At 42.3% G+C, this 18,316-nt stretch overlaps 1 protein-coding gene across 1 annotated transcript in view; it reads left to right on the top strand.

The window, feature by feature from the left end:
• The window catches only part of tln2b (talin 2b), a 79,973-nt gene that overhangs the window by 48,545 nt on the left and 13,112 nt on the right, over window positions 1–18,316 (top strand). Inside the window, exons 19-45 of the mRNA XM_041038559.1 lie at window positions 282–576; window positions 1,487–1,653; window positions 2,466–2,594; window positions 3,818–3,931; window positions 4,052–4,165; window positions 4,258–4,392; window positions 4,607–4,735; window positions 4,873–4,975; window positions 6,038–6,246; window positions 6,680–6,799; window positions 6,979–7,176; window positions 7,702–7,841; window positions 8,403–8,496; window positions 8,984–9,073; window positions 9,189–9,311; window positions 9,890–10,033; window positions 10,249–10,434; window positions 10,563–10,703; window positions 11,365–11,546; window positions 12,542–12,674; window positions 12,788–12,889; window positions 13,013–13,183; window positions 13,985–14,131; window positions 15,507–15,608; window positions 15,754–15,873; window positions 16,563–16,709; window positions 17,780–17,946. Of these exons, the coding sequence (XP_040894493.1) occupies window positions 282–576; window positions 1,487–1,653; window positions 2,466–2,594; window positions 3,818–3,931; window positions 4,052–4,165; window positions 4,258–4,392; window positions 4,607–4,735; window positions 4,873–4,975; window positions 6,038–6,246; window positions 6,680–6,799; window positions 6,979–7,176; window positions 7,702–7,841; window positions 8,403–8,496; window positions 8,984–9,073; window positions 9,189–9,311; window positions 9,890–10,033; window positions 10,249–10,434; window positions 10,563–10,703; window positions 11,365–11,546; window positions 12,542–12,674; window positions 12,788–12,889; window positions 13,013–13,183; window positions 13,985–14,131; window positions 15,507–15,608; window positions 15,754–15,873; window positions 16,563–16,709; window positions 17,780–17,946 (3,902 nt within the window). The remainder of the gene's footprint in view (window positions 1–281; window positions 577–1,486; window positions 1,654–2,465; window positions 2,595–3,817; window positions 3,932–4,051; window positions 4,166–4,257; window positions 4,393–4,606; window positions 4,736–4,872; window positions 4,976–6,037; window positions 6,247–6,679; window positions 6,800–6,978; window positions 7,177–7,701; window positions 7,842–8,402; window positions 8,497–8,983; window positions 9,074–9,188; window positions 9,312–9,889; window positions 10,034–10,248; window positions 10,435–10,562; window positions 10,704–11,364; window positions 11,547–12,541; window positions 12,675–12,787; window positions 12,890–13,012; window positions 13,184–13,984; window positions 14,132–15,506; window positions 15,609–15,753; window positions 15,874–16,562; window positions 16,710–17,779; window positions 17,947–18,316) is intronic.

Genomic DNA, 18,316 nt, shown 5'->3' with positions numbered 1-18,316 from the left:
ATGCATTACACTGGTCGCTGTAACTTTGTTTGATTGTTGCTTTGGAAATATGCAATATTGAACCTTTTTAAATTTCCAAAACTGTTATTTATGTCTTAAATGACATATGTTATTTTTTTGAATCAGAAACTAATGAATAACTGTTCCATGTTTCATTTAAAAGCCTCAGTTATTCTTGGTTAGATGAAACAAGAATTACCGTAGATATAGTCAGTCATCAAAGCAGTGCTCAATTCTTTCATTTCATATTGAGCTTCTGCCAACGACTGTGTGTGGTGCAGGTGGTGAGTCCGACCATCAGCTCCCCAGTGTGTCAGGAGCAGCTTGTCGAGGCCGGGAAGCTGGTGGACCGTTCTGTGGAAACCTGCGTCAAAGCTTGCCGCTCGGCCAGCGACGACGGCGAGCTGCTGAAGCAAGTCGGGGCAGCAGCTGGTGTGGTGAGCCAGGCCCTCAGCGACCTGCTGCAGCATGTCCGCCACTACGCCAGCTGCGGAGAGCCCATCGGACGTTATGACCAGGCTACAGACACAATCATGAACGTGACAGAGAACATTTTCACTTCCATGGGCGATGCTGGTGAGTACAAAAAGAAGTGCTGGTTGTGAGCGAAGTCAAATTAAAGTTGTTTGGCGTCTCCTTTGTCCAAACCTGTTTACTCACAATATGGTCGAAACAGTAAAAAATCAGGTGGTTTTAAATTAATACTTCACTTGTTCTAATGTGTTTTGACTGCATCAGAGGGCCTTAGGATATTGTCCGTATTTGTGCCCATGTTAAGTCATCTTAAAAACGCTGTTGAAACATTTTCAAAGCTCGGGTTATTTGTTATGGTTCAAGCCATGAGGCTGAAGAATTTCCAGACCCAGCCAATTCTCAAGGGGTTGTAGGAAACATGTCATCCAAAACCACTACAGAGCTCTCAATCTGGTCCCAATCAACATCAGGGAGGCTTTGAAACTTAAAAGGAAACACATGACCTGGGCATTTTTGGAAAGACAAACTTTTTTTCTTCCATAAATCAACAAGGAAAAAAAAGAAAATCTGTAGCAATAGGTCAACATTCAGTGATTAGAGTTCATTCTACAGGTGGAGTATTGGTTGATTCCCAAGGCCATGGGATGTCGGTTGTAAAGAACCTAGATGTCTTGTCTTTCATAGACTTCTCTGGGTGAGTTATTTCAAGCTGTAGGTGGGTGTTTGGGAAACACAAACTTTTTATAGCAGGTGTGTGGGGAGATGGTTCATATATTCCGAAGACTTTCATTTGTGCAAGAGAGGATGACTCACTAGAAACCTTCAGCTATAAGAGTACATGAAGGTGAAAGCAATGATTTGACTCTGAAGACTAGGACACTCACAGAAATTTCTTTCTGATGCACTGTTGTTCGGTGTGATGAGGGATACTGTCTAATCTTGATGTTTGTGTATTGTATTTGCATTTTTTGTTTTTTGTTTTGACGTGCTGTGTATCTGTTTGTGTGAACAGGTGAGATGGTGCGTCAAGCCAGGGTGTTAGCGCAAGCTACTTCTGACTTGGTCACTGCCATGAGATCTGATGCAGAGGCGGAAGTGGATGTTGACAACTCCAAGAAACTTCTGGCTGCAGCCAAACTCTTGGCTGATGCCACGGCTCGGATGGTGGAGGCTGCTAAGGTGAGAATGTGACAGGTTTACTCTCACAGTGAAATGCAGTAAATATGACTGATTATTTGCCAAAACATGTAACTTTTAATTTGATGCACTAAAACACTTCAACTTAATAACCTAACCTAATTACTTTATGTTATTATTACATTACAGTGTTGTGGTTTACTTAATTCTTTATTCCAAATAAACACAGGGGATACATTTCTCATTAACTTAACCCCATTGCAAACAATCAGTTTAATCCACAGACATTGAGCTTGTGCATTTTATTCAGTTTTTTCCTTTTTCTATCAGTGCTGCTATGTTTTGTCACATGTCTGATGTCACACTGAATTTAGAGTTAAAAGATGAACTGAACCAAATTGCTTTTGTTTGATAGAATACACATTTTGGCATTACTGTAAGCACTAACTACCAGCATCATTTCACATCCAAAATAAAAGGGTGCAGCATCAGTGGCTCTTAATAAGCCCCTGGCACTGTCGAGCAGGATATTATCAGTGTGAAATACCCAAGCAACTGAAACGCTGCTTATGGCTCGTTAGATGTTTTTGATCTGTGACACATTAATCACCACATCACTGCCATTATCAAAGAGGAAGTGGGAATCTGGCACTGACGGTTTCCTTGGAAACTGTCAGAAAGCAGACAGAGCTAAATGCCTCTTTGCATCTTTTGTACAATGTGTACAACAGAATTGTTAAACTTTCATTGCTGTGGTCTAATAGCTATTGTTAGGTACTGTATGCGTGTGTCATTGTCATACGTGAATGTGCATCTGCTTGTGTGCCTGAATGTGTGTGTTTATGCGCCCTCAGGGGGCGGCTGCCTACCCAGAGAATGAGGACCAGCAGCAGAGGCTCAGAGAGGCAGCTGAAGGACTCCGCGTTGCCACTAATGCTGCAGCTCAGAATGCAATAAAGAAAAAACTGGTCAACAGGCTGGAGGTGAGTCATAGAAGTCAGCATGTTCTCGTCTTTGTGTTGTTTGACCTTGATCAAAACACAACCCTCTTCCTTGAGTCTCCTTACCAGCAAAGATGTCATGCAAACATCTCTCTCCCACATTTTGTCATCACTATAGTATAAACATAGTAGAAGTGTAGTAGAAATAAATGGAGAGTTTAGATATTAGGTAAAAGGAAACACATGCCAGAATGCAAATAATGAAATGCTTCAGCAGTCATTTGTACAAATACGGCCCATTTAGTACATTTATCTGTGTTATTTCTCTTTCCTGTAGCAGTGAGCTAATAAATCCCATTAGGGCTGTGAATTAACTATCTGCGTGGAAAGATCTGTGTGTAGCCCTTGGTATCAGTTTGCCCCTAATGACTAGCCCCTCTCTGCTCCAGAGCACCCAATGTTCAATTTCCCAGGCACACAAACTGTGCAGTACCCAGGGCTTGGATCAGCCTGCTATCAGACATATATCTCAGTCCGCCTCCTTGCATCAGATGGTCACAGTAATGGTGCTAATGGTCGCCTCCATCAAGGAAGCGACTGAAACAGTGAAGACCAAAGTGTCATGAATCTGCAAGTGTGCATGTAGCAATTATCACAGACACATTTAGGCCCCTTAAGACTCCATTAATCTTACCTGTTGTTTCCTGACACACTGTCATTCAGTTGCAGTGCAGATAAGCACATGCTTTTATTTTGAAGCAAATACAATATTCTGGATAGATTGTAAATATAGAGAGCACACTGCCGCATAGATAGAAAATGTTACTTCTTACCTATTGTGTCAGCTCTACATGTGTTTTTCTTTCTCAGTATAATGATATCTATTCCAGGTTTCTTTTTTCATCCTTGTTTCCTCATCCACTCAACAAGGAATGCCTTTCCTTCTGTTTTTAATCCTGTCATCGCTTCAAAGCTAGTGTTCTGTCTATGAATTAATGTGAGCTAAGCAGTGCTTTAAAAATAGCAAAGGGAGAGCAATGCTGATCATCTCATGAAATAAAGATTGAGCAGTGCAGTCCCACCCATTTCCTCTTCTTACAAAATGTTTTGGTTTGTGACCCCTCTTATTTTTGATAAGAACAACTCTGTCTGAGAACAGAACATGACAGCATAATGCTGCACGGAGCAAAAGTGAATGTAACTCTTAGCCAGGTGCCACTCTCTTACTTCAGCGTAAACGATTCCCATTTCTATCTTCTGAACAGATAGCTGCAAAGCAGGCGGCGGCTGCTGCTACTCAGACCATTGCAGCTGCCCAAAATGCTGCTGCTTCCAACAAAAATACTGTCTCACACCAACAGCTAGTACACAGCTGCAAGGTATGATCATGTCTCATACTTAAAATTTGTGTGCTTTGCTAGTCTTGGACACATTTTTCTCTTTCAAACATGATGATGATATGGATATGGAGATGACATTCTATTTATGTTTAAATGCAGGCAGTAGCAGATAGCATCCCCCAGTTGGTGCAGGGCATGAAGAGCAGCCAGGCCCAGCCTGAGGAGCTCGGTGCCCAGCGCGCCCTCATCATGGCCAGCCAGAGCTTCTTACAGGTTAGTCCTTTCACCATGACACAGGCAGCAACTATCAAACCCTGTCATCAGATACATACTCAAAAAAAAAAATATCCCTCACCATCCCTCAGCCTGGAAGTAAGATGGTGACATCCGCAAAGTCGGCAGTTCCGACGGTGGCTGACCAGGCTGCGGCTATGCAACTGGGCCAGTGCGCCAAGAACCTGGCTACCTGCCTGGCAGAGCTCAGGACTGCCACCCAGAAGGTATCTATACACAACACGGTTAGAGATAGCAGGATTCATCTCACTGATGCGGGAAATTTGTTTCTCTCGTTTGAAATGTTTTTTGATGTAAGCCTAGTTCTTTGATCTCATTTAGAGATACCAGGCACTGAACATTAGATTGCATCTTGTCTGCTCTGTGTAATGGATGCATGCATCTGAGTAACATTTATGTGTGTGTAATGGTCGTTTGAAGGCCCATGAAGCATGTGGTCCTCTGGAGATCGACTCAGCCCTCAAAACAGTACAGACACTGAAGAGTGAACTTCAGGATGCCAAGATGTCGGTCATCGATGGCCAACTCAAACCTCTACCTGGGGAAACAGTCAGTAGATAGCATCTTCCACTGTGCAGTGCAAGTTAAACATGATACTTCAGATATTCAGCTGTAGAAGTGCTAACATAATGACAAGATCATAACTATGAATCAAATTGTATTTGTGTGTTCTGTTGCTCACACAGCTGGAGAAGTGCGCTCAGGATTTGGGAAGTACTTCTAAGGCTGTGGGCTCCTCCATGGCCCAGCTGCTGACATGTGCTGCACAAGGCAATGAACATTATACAGGTAAGACAAGTTTATTCTACACGGCAAGTCGAAGAAGCATAAGTAGCTGTTTAGTTAAATAATTTATTCCCCTCTAAATTGGTTATATTGCCTGTAGGAGTGGATGGATATAATAAAGATATATACACATTGCTGATTGTAACTTAAATTGAGTAGCTTCTATGCCGAGTGGAAGTGTGAGGATAAAGCAGATAGAGAAAATTATGACTCCGTTATTTGTGCTGTTACCATCACCTTTAACTGAGCCCTCTGAATCCGCCATGCCGTGGCTGTTTTGCTGTCAGTTCTAGCTCAATTGAAGATCTCAGGGGAGGAGAGATGAAGACAGATAGAGAATAACATTTCTAACAATGAATGCTCCCAGGCAGCACTTCATGCTGCTCGCTACTCATTAATCTTATTTTCACTAGATTTAACATTCCATCAGCAAATGGCTCCACTTGGCTGGTTAATGCAATTTGATGCAATTTGCTGCTTTTTTTAGCTGGGCTCTATGTATAATAAGTTAAGGGCACCTCCCATGTGGGGGCTGTCTTTATTTTATTGACTCATTTATTTAAACAATAAGGGCATTTCAGCTTCACAGTTTGTTCTCAGTGTGGTACTGCTAACCTCTGCCAGCTGATTTTTTACAATGCTATCGCGATTATAGTAAAGACGGGAAAATACGCATACCTCTCAATTTGTATGTTGCATAAACAGACTGCTGCAAAGCAAAACTAATGGGACTGAAATGAATGTGTTTAGTACAATGTCAGTTTCAATTTCTGGAGAGACATGATTACTTACTCTCACTACATAAAAAGGTGCAGCACAGGAGAAAGTGAATGTCATATTTACTCCTTATCTGTAGAATGTCACACCTGCGTCATATCCATAGATACTGCAGTAGATTGTCTGTAGCACAAGTGTAGCCGTCAGACTATATCTTCAGTTTCTTGTAGTTACTGATACTATTATTATACTGATATATTTTTGTTTGCTGCAGGATTTTCTCTCAGCATTTGTCCCAGCGATTTAAATTATTCATTGTCATTTCAATGTGTGGCTGGTTGTTCGCAGGTGTGGCTGCCAGAGAAACAGCACAGGCTTTAAGGACACTGGCCCAAGCGGCCAGAGGTGTGGCAGCCAGCACGAAGGAGCCGCAGGCCGCGGCTGCAATGCTAGACTCAGCCCAGTGTGTCATGGAGGGCTCGGCCATGTTGATCCATGAGGCCCATCAGGCCCTGGTTCATCCTGGAGATGCTGAGAGTCAGCAGAGACTGGCACAGGTAAGCATAGCTCCCGGTAATATAAACCCCAGAGACAGTGATATTAGCGTAACGATCGCATTGTTCCTCTCAGGCCCCTCTCTCTCCTCTACTGATTTGTAAACATTTCTTCTTTCCATAACAATCATCACTGTCTAAGCGTTGCTATTTTCTGTCTGCTCTGTCTCTCGCCTTGTATCTCTCCTCTCTCAGGACTGCCACAGTAAAACTGCTCATTCTCCCGCAGCCCTTCAGAGGATAAACATATTGTTTGTCATATAGATGCGACAGCAGCATAAATTAGTGACACAGATTACTGTGCACTGCTGTGAGCCCAATTTGCATTTGAGATGTTTTTACTCTTATAGCTTTGCTCTGGGACTTTACATTGTATAGTACATTGTTAGAATAACTAACAGCAATCCATCGACTGAGAGTTTGTGCTGTGTTTCAGGTGGCCAAAGCAGTGTCGCATTCCCTGAATAATTGCGTGAACTGCCTCCCGGGCCAAAAGGATGTTGACATGGCCCTCAGGAGCATTGGAGAGGCCAGCAAGAAGCTGCTGGTGGACATTGTAAGTCCCGTTCAATCTTTTACTTGTGGGTTTATTGACATTTTGTGTATGTGTATTGACACAGACATCTGTACTGTACAAGTACATTCAGATGTCACCCCATAACTGAACAGGGTGTTTGCATTTGACATGACTTTTGATATTCTGCAGTATGGCTAATGTGTGTCTTGTCTTTGAAGCTCCCTCCCTGCAGTAAGACATTCCAGGAGGCCCAGACTGATCTGAACCACACGGCAGCTGAACTCAACCACTCGGCAGGCGAGGTCGTCCACTCCTCTCGAGGAACAAGCAGCCAGCTGGCTGCGGCCTCGGGGAAATTCAGCCAAGACTTTGATGAGTTCCTGGATGCTGGCATTGAGATGGCAGGGCACACCCAAGTAGGTTTCATGATCATACAACCTCTCCACACTCCACTGAAGCAGTTCAATAATAATCCACTGCCACCAGTATTTTACACATGGAGAGGAGTGTTCAAACCTTTGATGGACGTAAAAGCTTTAAATACTGAGTGGTCGAGCTCATATCTCTGTGTCACTTTAGTACCTAAGCTATTTAAATAATTTGTTAATTAGACCTTTTCATCTAATTCACTTAGGCACATGATTGTCCCCAAGAGCACTAACATACTGTAGTCAGATGTAATGAGATCTTGTGATGTTCTTGTTCTGGCTATTTTGCTCATTAATTTGGAAAGATCGTCTGGGATTGGAGTTGATGTAGCATGACACCCGAGGTTTAATCAGGCTCAAACACGGCTGCTGAGGGAGGAAAGAGGATATAGGTAACAGGGATACATTAAGAACATTCTCTACAGTATTTTGTGATACTAAAAATGTTGTGTATATTTTGTACAACTCTTAATCCATCTTAAAAATCAGTTTTTCTATTTTCTTTCCATGCAGAGCAAGGAGGACCAGATCCAAGTCATTGGCAATCTGAAGAACATCTCCATGGCATCCAGTAAGCTGCTGCTGGCTGCCAAGTCTCTGTCTGTGGATCCAGGTGCAGCCAATGCTAAGAATCTTCTAGCTGTGGCAGCAAGGTGAGATAAGATGCATACAGCAGCTGATATGTATCTGATATTCCTCTCACATGTTTCTAATTAAGATATTACAGGATTTACTTGTAAACTGAACCATTTTCTCCTAAACACAAATCCTGTTCCAGATTCAAGCCTGTAGCAAGTTATGAAAAATTCAGATTTTCTACTTAAATGTCACAAAACGTCTCCCCGCTACATCTGTATGCCACTCCTAAGCTATGTCTGTTCAGCATTGCTGGAGGGAGTATGTATCCTCCCCCTAGTGGAGAGAAGCCAAGCAGCTGGTCCCACAGGGCTTTGGGCCTGACTGACTTCTCTCTGTCTAATTAGGAAGATGGAAGCTTTGGCTAGAGCCTGTCTGTGCTCAGCAAGGCTGAACACAAACTCAAGACAATCTCTGCACTCCTGTGTGCTGTGTTAGCCTATCGCAGCGAGAGGCCGGCAGTGCCATGCTTCAGTAGGGAGTCTAAAGGCATGTGTGAGTGAAGCCAGGCTGTGCGCGCATGCAAAGGACACATGTGAGAACTAAAAACGCCTGTGGTGGCTTCCTGTGTGTTTCAGGGCGGTGACAGAGAGTATTAACCAGCTGATCACGCTCTGTACCCAGCAAGCAGCAGGACAAAAGGAGTGTGACAACGCCTTGAGGGAGTTGGAGGTAGCCGTTCTCACATACACTGTAGCACACACACACACAGACTTCCTCCTCTTCAGGCCTGTTTTATGATGCCTGTACATGCCTGTACTGTATGTTTTTCATCAGCGAAACGAAGTGCATTTTTTCACCCGTGCCTTTCATCTATTTTGCATTTAATTACTCCCATGGAGACATTCATTGTAGATGGACATAAACTACAGATCTACAGTAACTGCATTAGTGACCCTGTTTGAAAAAGATCATTTTGCATGCTGAAACCTACATTCACTTGTATTCAAGTAACTGAAAATGAGAATGATGCTGTGCTATTGAAAGCCTTGATTATCATGATTCATAATGGCAGCATATTATAATCAGCTTGATTTACAGTTATAGTGTTTGCTTTTTCAAATCTAATTTAAATAGCTGATAAAAGTGTAAGGATTTCATAGCAGAATTATTCAGCTGTGTGTCTATTGTAGTTACTACCATTGCTTTTTGTATACAGGCTGTCAGAGGGCTCCTAGATAATCCCAACGAGCCTGTCAACGAATTGTCCTACTTTGACTGCATTGAGAGCGTCATGGAAAACTCAAAGGTACAGGCTTTTAAAATAATTGTGTGTACTGACTGCTTTAACTGTCTGAGATATTTTAGTAGTAGGCAGCTGAAGATCAGATTTTTTTACACATCTCCATTTCCACATGCCTCAGGTCCTAGGAGAGTCAATGGCAGGCATTTCTCAGCACTGTAAGACAGGTGATGTGGTAGCCTTCGGGGAGAGTGTGGGTGTGGCATCCAAAGCTCTGTGTGGGCTGACGGAGGCTGCAGGACAGGTGAGATCAACATCCTGTCCTATTCATCCTGTCCAGTCCATGTGTGCTACAGTTCAGCGATACAGTCCAAGACTTGCTAAATGCCTAGGATTAATCACATCACATTTCAGTTAGGAAAATTATGAACGGTTTTTCATACATGATAAGAAATTCAGATGTCTTGACAAGGTGGAAACCATTCACAAATAGTATTTATACCTTGGTATACCCTTACACCTTATTGGAAACCATGACAGTGAGGCAGGGTGGGCCAGGTTTCATTGGAGGTTTTACAGATTCCCACCCTTAAAGCTGTAAAATAAGATTCAGTTGCCTTGTCTGGAAAAGGGCACACTTTGACACATCCTTTGTTCACATTGTTTATCTTCTCTCAGAAAGCTCCCCTATTATGCACCATGTACACAATACAAATCTATGTATGCATCTATTCATGTATGTCAGAGAACGTGGACTGCATGTGAGGGTGTTAGCTTGTCTGTGACAACAAATGTTGTCTTAGAGGACACTAAAAGACCTGTCTGAGGGAAAACATTAGTATAACTGTGTCTCTGTTTTCTTCCCTCTTTTCTGTTTTCTAGGCATCTTATCTTGTAGGTGTGTCTGATCCCAATAGTCAGTCAGGCCATGAGGGGCTGGTAGATCCCATCCAGTTTGCAAGGGCCCACCAGGCTATACAGATGGCTTGTCAGAACTTAGTGGACCCTGCCAGCAGCCCCTCACAGGTAAGAAGGTCCAATCCATCCTGTATGCCAGGGAACAGAACTGTTCCGTGGCTACAGGGGTTGTGCTTGGGTGTATAGATCTCTTGAGACTTGAATTAAATGGCTCATTAAGTTTGAAAACTTTAAAATTGACCCAAAAAGTAAATACACCTCACCAGAATGCCTCATTTTGTACAACTCTGCTTCTTCTTTGATCGTGTTTATCTGTTTATCAGGTCTTGTCTGCAGCAACAATTGTAGCCAAACACACCTCAGCTCTCTGTAACGCTTGTCGCCTGGCTTCCTCTAAAACCTCCAACCCTGTGGCTAGGAGACAGTTTGTCCAGTCAGCCAAAGAGGTGGCAAACACCACAGCCAACCTCGTCAAAACCATCAAGGTCAACTCCCCAACTGATCAAAACGTTGAGTGTAAATTTGTTACAGAATTTTTTTCGTCACGTGAGAAGCTGTGGATGTGTGTATGATTCACTCGCTTACAAAAATACAGCCAAGAATGGACACATATTCAGATGGCGTTGTCTTGTTTCAGGCCTTAGATGGGGATTTTTCTGAGGAGAACAGAAGCAGGTGCCGTGTTGCTACGACTCCACTCCTTGAGGCTGTAGAAAACCTCTCAACCTTTGCCAGCAACCCTGAGTTTGCGAGCATCCCGGCTCAGATCAGCAATGAGGTATTTGTCCATTGGTTTCATTTTTTCCCGCTGTTACAAATGGCTGAAGTGAATGAAAATGAATGTCAATCTTTTATGATGTCCTGTGTTCTCACAAACATCCAATTTGTGAATTTTTTCCGGGGATCATGAAGCCACTCTTCAGAGGAATTTAATGACTGTGTTTGTGACTTGTGTTCTCAGTCCCCTTGAAAACCAACACAAAAGGGTTTGTGCAGCGAACATGGTGGGAATTGGATTGAGGTCCAATTTTCCCTTTTCTTTTAATGTCAAGAAAAGACTCAAGGAAAAAGATGGATTTTTATTTTTCAATCTAAGCGGAACAGTTCTTGCACAGTCCTCTAAAAGCTTTATGGCTGTAATCTGTTGGAGGGCAGTGTTTAACGGCACTCTCTCTCAGCACAGCTGCTCTAATCTTCAGCTTGTTAATCTAATTGTCGAGGGAGGCTTTGGCTCGTATCATAAAGACTGAAGGTGTTTCTTCCCTCGTCTGTGTAAAGCTGCCTTTCTAATCTCATCCCTCCCTTTGATTGCACCTTCGATCTCTCCAAGGTAGTCAAGAAATATTAACAACTCTGTCATACCAGTGGGCCTTGTGCTTCGTGGTTGAGCCGTTACCTGGGCTGTTGTTACACCTATGCTAATCTTTTCATTTCCATAGGGCTCAGCAGCACAGGAGCCTATTGTGCGTTCAGCCCGCTCTATGCTCGATAGCTCCACTTACCTTTTAGAAACGGCCCGCTCTCTGGTCCTCAACCCCAAAGATCCTCCCACCTGGTCCATACTGGCAGGCCACTCTAGGACAGTTTCTGACTCCATCAAGAGCCTCATCACCTCCATCAGGTTTGTATTAATCCCACACACGACCACATCTGTCTTGGCAGGATTATCCTGAATCGAAGTTTATAAATGGTTTGCTCACAGTTGGAGGAAAGAAAAATGTTGCTGAAACTGAAGGGCTTGTTCTTTGATATCTGTTCAGCTAAGCAGTAAATTGCCACATTAGTTTTTTGCTGCTGAAATTCCCGCCGCCTTGTAGCAGATTAGTTAAAACAGATAGAAATAGAACAGGGATGAGGTGAGGAAACTTGCTACGGTGGATCTGAAATAAACCAAAGGTACCGCCCCACCCACTTCCAACTTCATCAACATCCTCCTGTCACATGCAAAGACTACACTAACCTCACAGCAGCCAAGGCTTACAATAGCCTACATTTGGTTTAACCCTTTTTTTTTAAACTTTTAACCCATTTTTAAAGGAATAATTCAGCATTTTGTGAAATAATTTTTTTTCTCACTTTCTTGCTCAGACTTACATTGGAAGATTGATGCCACTCTCTGAAGCTAAAGCCAGCAGCTGATTAGCTAGGCTTAACATGACAACTGGAGTGTCCTCTGGTTGCTAGGCAACCTCACAGCGACAGCAAGATTCCAAGAAGTCACTACTCCTGGCCAAGAAATAGTCCTGCACAAAATCTCTCTGTAAAACCACAGCCTGTAGTTTTAACATTTTACATAAACAAACTAGATATAACATATTAATTTTATTGTTTGCTTTTTTTTTACCTTGGGACCGAGCCAGGCTAGTTATTTTCCCCTGCTTCCAGTCTTTATGCTAAGCTAAGCTAACCGGTGGCTCTACAGCCTTATATTTACTGCACAGATAAGTGTTATCGAGTTTCTTATCAAAGTCTCATCAAGAAAGCGATTAAAAAAGGTATTCCCCAAAATGGTGAATGTGAGATTTGCTTCTTTTTCTGCCATGATTTTTTATTGCCTACATTTATACAAAAAATATACAGAAATGTATTTAAATTTTTCAATCTTTCTGGCAACAGGGACAAGGCACCAGGACAGAGGGAGTGTGATTACTCCATTGATAACATCAATAAGTGTATCCGCGACATTGAGCAAGCATCCCTAGCCTCTGTTGGGCAGACCCTGCCCTGCAGAGATGATATCTCCATGGAAGTGAGTTCAAGTACCCCATCAGCTCTATCTTGTCTGAGAGAAAGAACTTAATGGGATCTGTAGTCATTCTGTTGTGACTTATACCGTAATTCTCTGCCATTGTAACTCACCAGGCACTCCAGGAGCAGCTGACATCCTCTGTGCAGGAGATTGGGCATCTGATTGATCCTGTCTCCACCGCAGCCCGAGGCGAAGCTGCCCAGCTAGGACACAAGGTGCCGGTCTGATCATATATCCCTTCATCCCCTCTGGATTTAGAGAGAAAAACCCATTCTGTCTGTTTTCTATCTTGAGATCCAATCCTTCCCGAGACAGCTCTCTTAAACTCGTTCTCCCAGGTAACGCAGCTGGCCAGTTACTTCGATCCACTCATTGTGGCATCGGTGGGCCTGGCCTCGAAGTTTCAGGACCACCAGCAGCAGATGACCATCCTGGACCAGACCAAGACCCTGTCTGAGTCTGCCCTACAGATGCTCTATGCTGCTAAGGAAGGTGGAGGAAATCCAAAGGTACTAAGCAGTTCATAATATTCATATAGCTGTTTAACCTACCATCACCAATATTTCAAGGGTGATCTGTGATAACTAAATTTCAATGAGCAGGGTCAAGACAGTAACGCAGTCATGTTCTTTTTCCCAGGATACATTTTTTTATTTAAAGAAATGCAAGCCATTTCTTTCTGCTGAGTGTGAAGAGTTCCCTTCTGCCTCAATATCTGTAATTTTCTATTATATGTTCTTCTCTCAACTATAAATTATTTGCTCGTATCCAACCCGTACAGAACAAAGCCACAGGAGTCTCAATAGCTTTTATGGCTCTCTAGTAGTGTTAGAATTGATTTTAAGATTTTAGTGATCATTTTTTAAAACCCATTCACTGCACAATTTGTAATACTATTCTTAGTTGAGTCTGCTGTTCCTCAAACTCAGCTACTGTTATTAGTGTCACAAAATAATAAAATGACTTTGTGAGGAATTTCTTTTATGTCACAAGATTGCCCATCTACCCATGCCCTCTATAATTCTCTTATTTTTATTAATAGTGTAAGTACATGCTGATATATTACATATTACTGTTATATAACATGTCAGCTGTTAAATTTTGATCTCAGAGTTTGAATTATTAGAAAACACAGGGGTGCAAGTGCTTACAGCAGCAAGAATCCAGCCAGGTGAAATGTCCTCTAGTGAGACACTTGAGTACTTACCAGCTGTAGGGACACTCTGGAGCTGTTGTCAAGCTGATAAATTTCCTACTGGCGAGACCAAGACAGTGCCACAGAAATGTTAATCAGCTGGCTGTGTCCCCAGGCGTCCCACACCCACGATGCCATCTCTGAAGCAGCCCAGCTGATGAAGGAGGCTGTGGATGACATCATGGTGACTTTGAATGAAGCAGCCAGTGAGGGGGGCATGGTTGGGGGCATGGTGGAGTCCATTGCTGAGGCCATGGGCAGGGTGAGTACAAGTGTGTTTGTGTTCATTTTCATAGAGAATGTATATATGTCTGAAACCACCTCATGCGAACGCTGCTGAGGTGATTTACATGGATTTCAGGTTGACACTTATTCCCCATCTTATTTGTCTGAAGACAAAATGAGCTTTCCCTGTAAGAGGAATTCCACAGTGGGTATCCTGAGAGTGTGTCCCTGTCAGTGACTCTCATTAGTCCAGTAGATGACAAGTTTTAAATCAGTAGCCCACCGGTGATGTTAGCTGTCACTCATCCTGCTGGGGCACATGTCAATATGTTGACAGTGCGGTTAATAATTGACGATGATCTGCATATACTCAGACATATACACTCGGCTCATATTTTGTCCTTCACTTTTATTTTTCTTCCTTGTGTGTTTTTTTAATTTTTATTTTACCCTGAGTTTAAACATACAAAGACAACCATCATTAAAACTTGATTAGCCATATAAAGTGAAACCACTTTACAAGAATACATACATAAAAAAGGGTTTATGTGTTCTCACTAATAGCTTTTTAATTGTAAGAAATTACATATCGATTAACAGGTTATACTGTACAGTAAAAAGAACTTGGAATATTAAATGGTGTGAGTCCAATATCGGTTTTGCCAGCAAGACTTGATTTACCTTTGTAGCTTAATCACCCTAAGATGGGACTCTCTGACCTCATACAATACTCAACCACCTTCTAGCAGAAGGCTACACAGCAACAAGGCCAACCCTTTATTAATGATTTACTAAAATTTGCAGCTGCAGACTTGATCATTTGTGGAAATATCCTCAATATCCACAATCATTTATTAGCAACATCCATCGTAAGTCTAGTAAATGTAATATGTTTGGTCTGTAGCCTGACTGATTCCAGATTTTTGAGTCCAGTGTCAGTACTGGCACTGTAGAGTTCAGAAATCTGATAATGACGTGCTAATTACATGTTACAAATCCCATAACATAAGCAAGGAATTTCATAAACATTCCTTAAAGTTTGTTATTACAGAATTATGACCAAGATATTTACAAGCTAGGCATTTTTTAATTGAAAGATAATATTGTCAGTGCTCAGTGGAGAAAAACTATGTAATGGATGGTTTATAAATGACCTCAAACGTAAAATAACCTTGGCATTTCTTTTGTGCTTATATTTAGAATTTTAACACTAATCTAAATAGCCTTATAATAACATGATACAGAATGCAGAACTGATTATGAATTGATTATGCGGAATTCAGATTATGCCAAAATTAACAGCTCTGTATAGTATTCCCTGTTTTGATTGTGGATTAATAACAGTGTTTTGTAACAATGTAATGAAATGTAAACCCTGAAATAAATAAGCACCAAAGTGTTGATCTTCACAGCTGGATGAAGGAACACCCCCTGAACCTGAGGGTTCCTTTGTGGACTATCAAACCACCATGGTGAAGTTCTCCAAGGCTATCGCCATCACTTCACAGGAGATGGTGAGTGCACTAATGCGCTGGGATATCCATGCCTAACTGTGTGTGTTCCATTACTTTTCCAATCTGTGATGACAAATATTTGTCAGAAGGACTAGAGGAACATTAATCTGCTTACGCTGATGATGTATGTTCTCTCTGCCGCCAGATGACTAAGTCAGTAACCTGCCCTGAAGAGCTCGGCGGCCTTGCCTCTCAGGTGACGGTGGACTATGGACAACTAGCACACCAAGGACGCCTTGCTGCAGCTACTGCCGAGCCAGAGGAGGTGAGAGGCCATGGTCTCTGTCCTGTAGAGGACGTTGGTGAAAATTACATACTTGTACCATATGAAAGATTAAACACGTCATGCTATATATCTCTTTACTATTGTTCCCCTGAAATAACAGACTGAAATTTCAGTTTAGGTCTGCATTTTACACTAAAAATGCTCTTGGATGTAGTCACTCACACACCTTTCAGAGCAGATATTTGCTGTTTATCGATATGACACCCCTTCCTTAAGGCTGCTCCCAATAGTGAGAGATCAAACAGAAATACACCCCTCCAGCATCCATCAGTCTCAGCACCCACGTACTCTTTTCTCGAAGCTTTTATGCTTAGTCCAGAGGACAGCAGTGTGTGGAAACATTGCACTAATAAGCACACAGCTCTTATCAATATCTTGTATATAACAGGATGCTCGAAACCCTGCTGGTTACCATAGCGACATTGTGCCTCTACAAGTCTAAAAGCCTATAGTGATGCTTATAATGAAGTACCACCCACCCGTGAATCTCAGTCTGGAAATTAAAGGTGTAGTGCCAGCATTCCCTCTCTGAGGGTGCTTGAAATCATTTTTCATCCACCCGCTGGATAAGAGACGTGCCGGTTTAGGACATGATTGTGATTGTGTAGTACAGTGACACAAATGAGAAGATGGATGCAGTGTGAGTCGATGCCTGGTTATGCTTTCAGGTTGGCTTCCAGATAAAGACACGGGTGCAAGAGCTGGGCCATGGCTGTATCTACCTGGTCCAGAAGGCTGGAGCCCTGCAGCTCAGCCCCACTGACAGTTTCTCCAAAAGGGAGCTCATCGAGTGCGCCCGCACAGTCACAGAGAAGGTAAGCGCCGAGGACAGAAACTGGTACAGCGTCTTTAACTCTTGCAGAAGGAAGCTTTTTTTTTTTTCTTGACTTTTTAAGGGAAGTCTATTTTTGCTGTCATAATTTGCCATCTCTGCTGCTTGAAGTTTGGTAGCAGCATCAACTCAGCATTAGCATTTTTATGAAAATATATTTCATGCAATTCTCAGTACTGCTGCCGCATATACAGTATATCCCTATTTGAATAAAGTGATAGAGAGCATATTAGTGTGTGCAAATGTAATATTTAAGAAGATGTTTACTATGCTGTAGATGACAGGTGTGCTTTGTATTGTAATTATTATTTATTATTTTTAAGCTATAGCTTCACCCTAAATTTTGAACTAGTATGGAGTCAGATGGATATTGGTTTAATGTATGCTATTTTATGTGGTAGTTACCGACGCTTTACTGTGTTAATGCACCAGTCATGCAGGTCAAGAGAGCATGCTCTCCTGACCACCCTCACACTGTATGATGATAATAATGCTAACGTCTCCCTGCTGTGACCCTGGCAGCAGCTAGCCAATGCTGCTCACAAATTAGAATTTCTCTCTTCTCTGAGGCTATGATTTGATTCTGGACTCATATCAAACTTGAATAATTTGTGGTGTTGTGCTTGCTGATACGTGAATCCTGTGCCTTGTTGAAATGTACCTCTCAGGGCTTTCTATTTGTTTGTGAGCGATGGGCAGACACCAGTCTTCGAGGGAGTTGTGTGATTTGCAGAGTCAGGCTCATTGACTTAATGTGATTGTGCTGCAGACTCTGATTTAATGCATGCTTAACCCTGCTCTCTTCTCTTAGTCCCAGCCTCCTCCTGTAATCCAGCTTGTCCAGATCTTTTACTCTAAACATTTGCAGCCTCACTCACTTGCTTTACAAAGTCTCCACCGACATTCCATAAAGAGGAAAAAGTGCTGTTTAATCATTAAACTTGTGCAATGCATACAGAAACTGGGGTTATTTATATCTGTTTTTACACCTCTGAAAACAGCGCGTTTGAAGGTCTTCTCTGCATATCTAATGCTGTGCTTCACATGTTCCAGGTGTCCTTGGTACTGTCAGCACTGCAGGCGGGGAACAAAGGCACCCAGGCCTGTATCACAGCAGCCAGCGCTGTTTCTGGCATCATCGCTGACCTGGACACCACCATCATGTTCGCCTCAGCTGGAACACTGAACCCTGAGAATGAAGAGTCTTTTGCTGACCACAGGTGCAATGACCTTGCCACAGACAAGAAAAGCAGAGCAAGACATAATGTTAAATGAAAAACTCTAATCACCAAAAAGAGCAACATTTGTTGATGGTAGAAATGAGCCATAGATTAATAGGTTTTGAGAGAACAAGGGTAATAAAAACTTATGATGCCTATACTATGAGTCAACTTACTAAGATTTCAGTTGCTAGGTTTTTACACTGCACAGCCAGAGCTCCTTTTTTTCTTTTGATGACTCACTCAGGAGAAGTGCAGTTTGCCAATAAAGCAGAATACTGAGATGCATTTCACATAATGAATGTAAATTGAAAATTGTCCTCACTAAACACACATTCTGTTCAGAAAAGCAACAGCTTCCTTTCATATT

This window comes from Toxotes jaculatrix, chromosome 5, assembly GCF_017976425.1.
Source record: "Toxotes jaculatrix isolate fToxJac2 chromosome 5, fToxJac2.pri, whole genome shotgun sequence".
NCBI classification, from domain to species: domain Eukaryota; kingdom Metazoa; phylum Chordata; class Actinopteri; family Toxotidae; genus Toxotes; species Toxotes jaculatrix.
This window is presented reverse-complemented; position numbering and strand designations above follow the sequence as displayed.